At 37.8% G+C, this 8,599-nt stretch overlaps 1 protein-coding gene across 2 annotated transcripts; it reads right to left on the bottom strand.

The window, feature by feature from the left end:
• On the bottom strand, positions 373-6,403 carry LOC109833795. Of its 2 annotated transcripts, none has more exons than XM_020401610.1 (8): positions 5,933-6,403; positions 3,809-3,908; positions 3,139-3,201; positions 2,872-2,989; positions 1,904-1,992; positions 1,445-1,506; positions 1,271-1,367; positions 373-758 (listed from the first exon to the last, which is right to left on the bottom strand). In XM_020401610.1, exons 1-8 carry the CDS (start codon positions 6,190-6,192, stop codon positions 690-692), a joined length of 858 nt encoding a protein of 285 aa, XP_020257199.1. In that variant the 5' UTR covers positions 6,193-6,403; the 3' UTR covers positions 373-689. The 2 variants fall into 2 exon arrangements, with proteins under 2 accessions (XP_020257199.1, XP_020257200.1); XM_020401611.1 differs by having other exon boundaries at positions 2,872-2,983.

Raw genomic sequence — 8,599 nt, 5'->3', positions numbered from 1 at the left:
CATGACGTCGTTCTTCTATTGCATGAAGTAATGGCTACTGTCATCCCTCCTTGAGCAAAGAGAAGCGCTGCAAGATTTTATACAAATAAAAAAGAATCGAAGAGTAAATGCTTTCTGAATCGTTGGTTGCTTGTTATTAGTAGGAGAATCAGAGATTAAAGTGAGAAGAATTTCAGATACAGTCGTTTTCTGTACATCTCTTTTTAGCGCATCCCGCATCCCTAGTTTTGAGTACGAAGAGATGCATACCGTAACATGAGTATATACGGTCATACATATACTAACGTAAATACTCTGGTTGTTATGAAAATCTTTGTATCCAAATATATACTCAGTTCCACAAATAAGATAAGTTTCCATGTTATGGAACAGTTCAAACAAAATTCCCAGGAGAATACTTTACTGATCAACAAATCCCAGGCTTTTCCAGGTTATATACAGCAATAATCCGCTATTATAACCCACCTGAAACGTTCTCACTTCTCAATCAAGCAGCAAAAGAATAAAATGTGGACAGAGAAGACTACAACCAATTCGAAAATCAAGCCTGGAAGATGATTTTATTACCTGAATCTCAAGATTAATATGTACTATGTTTCTTTTATATTTTCAAAAACAGGATTTTTTTTTTTTTTTTTTTTTACATTGCTCTCCTCTGGAAAAGATCTTGGACATTCTGGCACAACATTTTACGGGAGTAGGCTGTTGTGCTGTGCCCATCGCTCCAAATGAATGCCAGGGTCACTGAAGAAGAAAGCCTTGAAGAAATAAAAGAAAAATGAGATCTTCTGATTAGAGATCATAAATTGAGTAAACCTGTTTTGCGAGCATAAGATGGTGTAGCAATAATGCATTATGAAAAGAGGAAATTAGGGTTATATAAGCCTCTAGAAAAGAGTGGGGAAACACATAATTACAATGCCATCATGATTTGCATTAGAATGAAACATGATAGTTTCTATTTCGTACCATTGTTTTGGCACCGCTAATAAAAAAGATTACAGGAGTGTGAGAGACAGCTTTAACCTACAACTTTGGTTCGAGAATCAAATAAAAACAAAATAAATACTAGCAGTAGAAGTTAAGAATTCGGACAAAATATGCTCATTATCACACTCGAAATAAATCCCGTGAAAATAAGTGAGCTCATTTATCTATAAAGAATAGGTTTTCTGTCGAATTTATTGAAAATACCATATTGTAATAATGAACACTAAGATCCTGAATTTTGCGGTTTTCTAGCTACATCACAGAACAGGCAAAAACTTACCTGATTTTGACAGGATAAAATAGTACCAAGAAGTTCCTCATTTACCGACACAGGCAGAGGAGGCATCCGACTCATTATCCAAGGCATATTGCTCATGCTGTATAAAATTTAAATTTAAATAAATACTTAGATTTTTCAAGGGGTTGTTTTAAAAAAATTTGAATGGCACCATACTTATTTAGGATGGTTGTGGTGTTGTTTCTCGTGTGGCAGAAGAGTTCAATGTTTTCTTGTACCTGCATTTGATCAGGTTCAAAAGTAATCAAAATCCCTGCTTTTTCTTGAGATGCATAACAAAGCAAGAACAATAAAATACAAATAAACTTTGGCATTTAAGCTTCTGTACGGAAAAAAGTAATACGGGTTTGCACCCAATATATTTTCTTGATGGAACGTCCTAAAAAGTATAATAGTGTAACACATAGATAATATATTATAATGGATAGTATAGTATTCACATAAAATGTAGAAGCTGCAAAAACGTCAACCATTAATATTAAACTGACGAAAGCTTCAATAACCCAAGGTTATGGTTTGCTTGTTCTGAGCATGTCTGATGCATTGCATAATTTAATTATATAAGCTGACTTCATTTCCTAAGGTGAAACAAAAAAGGAAAAAAATTGTGCACACCTTATATGTTGCAAGATTAGTAGAAATCTGATGAAGCATTCGATTGTTTTCATCCATGAGCTGCTGAGTTGTATCATCCACAGCTGGAACTGTAAATAGAAGTAGGAATTCAAACATGCGATAAGCAAATGAAGAACAAAGGAACTGATTAAACTGAATCAACAAGAACTACCATAACATTAAAAGAAAAACTGGTCCTTCAAAGGAGGAGAACAAAAAGTAGGGTACAAATGCAAAAATATTCATATGAATGCAACATGACATCATTGCTTAGCCACAAAAACAGTGTAGTATTCAGAGCCAACACAATCCTGAGTCAAGACAGCAGTTATCCAACATCAAGAATGCTTCACATCTACATATACATATTATCTATTAATATCCATGTATGTCTCACATTTTTATACTAGCTTGAGAATGAATTTGTATGCAAAAAAGTGTCTGACATAATAACCATTTCAAAAGAAGGATATCATACACTTGATTTTATGCCCATTTACCAGTATGCACATTTTAAAGATGGCAATTAAGTCTCAAAAAAGGAAGTCTGCAGCATGCTAGAAACTTGTTTATTAATACATCTATAAACAGTACATACAAGAATTTAGCACACCACCCTCATAAGCATCAAAATTTTTGCTACATTTCCAGGCTCACTTGATAAATGTATTTACTTTCACCTGAAACTTTTTTGGGTTAATTTCACAAACCCCCTGAACTTTTGGCAGACCCCCTATGTACTTTTTTTTATTACAGAACTCCCTAAATTTTGAGTGTCTCACAAAACCACCCTGAACTTTAAACTTTTCTCACCGAAGCCTTTCCGGTAATTTGCGAATAACTAAAATTTCCTTGAGAGAAAGACAATTTAGCTACTTGAAGAAAATCTCAATCTGTGTAAGGTAATTCACGTTTTTTTTCAAAGCTGATATCTTGCTAAAACATTCGGTTTGATGTGGTTGACCAACCTTCACATGAAAATAGATCGTTCTGGTTCACTTGATGCATCATAGGAGAATAAGATGCAGCTGTGCTGGGGTTGACCATATATCTGTTTCCGCTTGAGCAAGAATCCACCATCTTTTCCTTAAAAAGAACAAGCATATCATGAAGAAACCAGATTGTCATTCTTTAATTCTAGGATGGATCAACAATTAGAAGCCAATTTTATGACTGTTTGAATTAAAAGGGAAGCTAAAATCTGATGTATCATAATATAGAGAAGTCGACAATACCTTACTACTGTAGATGCTTTTTCCTACATATTGCTCTCCTAATTTACGTCGCTTCCCATTTTCCTGATTTCATAGCAAATAGAAACATGTCAGAAGCATGCATACAATTTTGAATTTAAAAAGGCAAAAAACTTGATGTCATAAAAAATGTCAACCTAACAGATATTCTTATGACACCTAGACAAGCAAAATTTTGATGTGCAACACTTTCATGATTCATAACAAAATAATTTTGGATTTGAAAATCTTAATTCTTCTTGATATATACCAAACTAATTGCAAAATAGAGTTTTCCATACATAAGCCTCACAAGAAACCCAACAATCCGGTTTCTCTTTTTTGTAAAGAAAAAAAACTAATTTAGAAGAAGAGATGAGATTATACTTAATGGGGCAAAGAGGACAGAGGCAGACTTGAGGAACTCGGCTGGAAGCAATTAAAACGGACATGATAATAGTTAACAAAGGAGATGACCCATAATAGAACAATATGGAAGTGCATGATTCAAGTAGCCAACCTAGAAATTTTGGGATAAAATCTTTTTTGTTGTTATCGAAGCCTCACGAGGACAACCCCAAGAAGTGGGAGCTAATGTTGTAACAATTGATTAAAAAAATATTGTTCTCCATAAGATGGAAAAAAATTGGATAATATAAGAGAAATGACTCACAGCGATCCATCGGCACCTCAGTGCAACATCTCTTACAGTCTTACAACGCAGCATTGAAGCTATCTTAATATACTTCATCATACCACGTTGACTAGCATATCTGAAAATATCAAATAAAAACAATGTCAGGGAAGTTAGGGGGAAAACAAAGAGAAAATGGCTCACTTAGAAGAATCAAAGCTGCAGTAAAAAAATAGCAAACTGCTGAGTGCTGACAGAAACACCTCATGTTACTATATGAAAATGAAGTCATTGTATGTTATCTGCCTTAATCATGAGATGATGCCAACACAGGATAAATAGCATTGAGAAACAACACCTAAAGCTATCAGCCAGATGTCTCAAGCCAGCTCGACAAAGTGTAAACAAGAACTAGAAAATTAAACAAAATTAGAAGGATCTCAGGTTCTGGACTTCTCAGACTTAATATATCAGTACGAGAGATTCATAAAATGTCCATCTTAGAATCTATATCAGTAAAACTATCTTGTGAGGTGCCCCTTTATTGCATAAGTTTTACACTAGATAGCAACCAAATCACAAAGTATCAATACACAGTTGAAAATTTTCATCAGAGAAAAAAATGTCAAGCAAACCTTTATCGTTCTCTTTTTCTTCTTTTTGGAGCTTTTCTCAACTTCAAGTTGTTCAGAAAGAAATACTGAAATACCAATTCTCCATAATGCCAAAGTCTATGAATGAAATGCAGACCACTATTATTTCAACAAGCAACATGGAAAAGAAGACACGTTAAGGTTCTGCTACATGGCTGCATAAATTTAAATTAGGGTCAATTTCAAAAAATCAACCCTGAATTTTGGGAGGTATTGATAACCCCCCTGAACTTTCATTATTTTGCATACCCCCCTCCCACCCCCCGCGGGACCTATGGGGTGTCTCACAAAACCCTCCCGAACTTTAGCTTTATTAACCTAACCCCCTGCCTATAATTTGTAACTAAATGTCCATGAGTGAGAAACTCCCAAACTTTATCACATGTTTACAGCTATATGCAACATACTCCTTTTCTAAAGTTTTGAGTTTTTTTTTCTCTCAAAAAAAATTAGTTATTTACAAATTACATACGGGGGGTCGGGTGAGATAAGCTAAAGTTAGGGGGATTTTGTGAGATATCCCATAGTTCAGGGGGTTATGTGAGATAAACAAAGTTTAGGACGGTTATGTGCAACCCCCCCCCCCCCACCAAAAAAAAAGTTCAGGAGGTTTGGTGAAATTAACCCTTTAAATTATACAACCAATGAAATCATTTCTTACCTATCATTTGGAGTTCCAAATTTCATAATTATTAACCTTCTTAAACGTAATATCAGCTAGTGATCTATCATCAACTCAAAGAGTTGACATCATATTGAAGAAGGGGAGGAAGAGGAGATACGGAATAACACAGGGCAGAGATTTTGATTTTTCCTCCCATACAACAAGCTTGAGTAGTATTTTTGAGCATATTAACATCACCAAAGTGCACAATAGCTTGATCTCTAATCCTCAACAGTTGCTTCCATATCCAGGATTCACTAGTTCTCACATGAACGCTCCAAACACCATGTCTTCTTAGATAGTTTTGATGGATTCATTCGATCCACAAGAGGTTTTTCTTTAAATGTATCAACTGTAAAAGTTTTGAGAGATGCCCTTCATCTTTATCAAAGCCTTCTCGGCCTAGAGCCTCGCTCCGAGTTAACCCCAATTTAATGGGGAAGAGAGATGGATGAAGACACAAAATAATAGTAGTCAATCAGATTAACCCCAATTAGACATGTATATACTGCGGCAAAACTCCATCCCTTAACATTTCACTCATTTTGTTATTTGCTTCCTTATGACATTATCATAATGATCAGTCAGCACAAACAATTCAACATAAATATAACAACACATGCAGAAGATGTCGATGAAGAGCATACTCCGCAAGGTCCCGTCCTTCCGTGTATCGTCCACCCCAGCAACCACACGGCACGAAACCACATAGCCGAAAGAAACACAACTAAAATTTTGCGATCCAATTCATTTCATTACATGCTTCATCTACTTTACTACGACCCCAATTTCCATCACAACAACAAGGAATACTGATATAATATATATGCGAAAGAAAACACGTACTTAATGAGTCCCTGCTTCAACGCATTCTGCTCCTCAACCGTCCACTCCGGCGACAACCCACAATCCGGCCTGACTCCGGCCACCGGTTCAATCTGTCTGCTGCTCGGAGAAGGCGCAAACTGAGAAGAACCGCCGCTCACCAAGCCAGGGTTTCCCACCCAAGGGCAGACCAGAACTGCTTCCGGCTTGCGCCACAATTCCCCGTATTTACCGAAACCTGCCATCGGGCTGGCACAAGCCACTGGCTGAAAGGAAAGCATCTCCTTGTTCTGCAGTGTTGCGCCATGATCCCTCGTTGAAAACCCATGCAGGGGATCAGCTGGCCATCTCCCAACGAAACCCTAAATTTCTCGAAATTTACACTCAGAACCACCCATGGATCTCTCTCCGGCTGCGGGAAGGTAGTGGGGCATCCCAACGAAGGCATTTTTATGTCCAGAACCCCATTAAAAGATCCGATCCTTTACGCGAATCTCTTATGGGATTGGATAAGATTGATTTTTTATCTTTCTTTATTATCTTTTTTTTTCTTTTTTCATTCCTCTCTTTTTTATTTGTTTGTTCTTTTGCTGCGATTGGCTGGCTTATTAGTAGTGCCCATCCCCTTCAACTTTCCACGAGCGTCCTCCTTTTTCGTAACTCTCTTTTAAGAGTGCCCGTGCGTTTAGTGTTTATTACAAAAATACCAGTTCGCGCAACAGTGGATGCGTTGAGCGTTAATCAAGCTTTAATGGAAGGCTATATATACAACAAGCGTCTGTTCCTTCGTCAACTTGATAATAACAATATATTTTCTCCTTTCCTTTGTATTGTTTTGGGGTCAAAACTTACTGCGTTCTACTTCAAATCAGGGGGCCTTGGTTTTTTTTCCCCTAGTTATGAGGCAAAATTTGGCTAGGCCGGCATCAGCTTAGACAACAATTTTATTTACCAAACTAAGATTGAGTTATTGAATTGCAGCTTATCCTTGATAAAACTGTTTTAGCACTTCGCCAAATAGCCCGATAGTAGCAATTGCGACGGGTTGGCCCACAATCTGCCGCTGAGCCAATCCTTTTTCGAGCCAGATTTGACAGAGTTGTTAACATGTGAATCGGCGTTGACCCGGTCGATCTTAAAGTGGTAGTATACGGTCTATTTCTAAATCCCAAGGCTGAGCACGAACCCAAACGTTAGTTCGCGACCAGACGCCGAGCCCTGAACTGTGACACGCCACTGTCACCCCACATTGACATTTACTCAATTATGTGCATGTTTCAAGTCGATCTCAAGAAGAGTAACAAAATCTCACAATCTAGAGTGCAATAATTTCATCTAAATCAAGTTTTAAAAATGAATCAAAAGACCAGAAAAATGTTAACAAAGCTATGGTCAAGTTAGGTGGTTGTTTTTGTATCCCCAGTTATGAGCAAAATTGGGCTAGCGGGCAATCAGTTTAGACAACAATTTACTTTGCCAAACTAGGATGTGAGTTATGAATTGAGCTTATCCTTACTAAAATGTTTTAGCCACTTCGCCAAAATAGCCCGATAGTACAATTGGACGGGTTCGTCCACAATCGCGCGAGCCCATATCTTTTCGCAGCCACATTTGACCAAGACTTGTAAACAATTTGAATCGGGTTTGACCCGGTTCGATCTTTAAGTCCTTCCCACTAGTATACGGTCTATTTTCCTAAATTCCCAAGGCACTCGAGCACGACTAGGCCCAGACGCCGAGGTTCGGACCAGACCGAGCCGCTGTAACCTGAACGCGACTCAAACGCCCCGCATTGGCATTACTCAACATGTGCAGTGTTTTTCAAGTCATCCTCAATCAGAGTAACAAAATCTTCAGCCAATAGGTCAAAATTCATCTAAAAGTCAAAGTTTTAAAAATGGAATCAAGAAACCCAGAAAAGAAATGTAACAACTCTGGTCAATGTAGGGGCGTTGCGTTTTTTTTCCCCTAGTTATGAGGCAAAATTGGGCTAGGCGGCTATCAGCTTAGACAACAATTTTATTTACCAAACTAAGATTGAGTTATTGAATTGAGCTTATCCTTGATAAAACTGTTTTAGCACTTCGCCAAATAGCCCGATAGTAGCAATTGGACGGGGTTGGCCCACAATCTGCGCTGAGCCAATCCTTTTTCGAGCCAGATTTGACCAGAGTTGTTAACATTTGAATCGGGTTTGACCCGGTTCGATCTTAAAGTGGGTAGTATACGGGTCTATTTCTAAATCCCAAGCCTGAGCACGAACCCAACGCAGTTCGGACCAGACCCGAGCCCTGAACTTGACACGCACTTCACCCCCGCATTGACATTACTCAATATGTGCATGTTTTTCAAGTCATCCTCAAAGAGTAACAAAATCTCAGCCAATAGGTCAAAATTCATCTAAGTCAAGTTTTAAAAAGGAATCAAAAGACCAGAAAAATGTTAACAACTCTCGTCAAGTAGGGGGGTTGGTTTTTTATCCCCTAGTTATGAGGCAAAATTGGGCTAGGCGGCAATCAGTTTAGACAACAATTTTATTTGCCAAACTAGGATTGAGTTATTGAATTGAGCTTATCCTTACTAAAACTGTTTTAGCACTTCGCCAAATAGCCCGATAGTGGCAATTGGACGGGGTTGGCCCACAATCTGCGCTGAGCCAATCCTTTTTCGAGCCAGATTTGACCAGAG

This window comes from Asparagus officinalis, chromosome 3 (genome assembly GCF_001876935.1).
Source record: "Asparagus officinalis chromosome 3, Aspof.V1, whole genome shotgun sequence".
Classification (NCBI taxonomy): Eukaryota; Viridiplantae; Streptophyta; class Magnoliopsida; order Asparagales; family Asparagaceae; genus Asparagus; species Asparagus officinalis.
The sequence above is the reverse complement of the archived record's forward strand: the minus strand, read 5'-3'. Positions and strand labels throughout refer to the sequence as shown.

Bases quoted from the DNA above. Each gene is read 5' to 3' on its own strand.
- LOC109833795 (XM_020401610.1), bottom strand. From the start codon at position 6,192: ATGCTTTCCTTTCAGCCAGTGGCTTGTGCCAGCCCGATGGCAGGTTTC. The intron at 1,507-1,903 runs GTGTGCACAATT...GATCAAATGCAG, and splicing joins CTAATCTTGCAACATATAAG to GTACAAGAAAACATTGAACT. The intron at 759-1,270 runs GTAAGTTTTTGC...TATTTCTTCAAG, and splicing joins TTTTATCCTGTCAAAATCAG to GCTTTCTTCTTCAGTGACCC.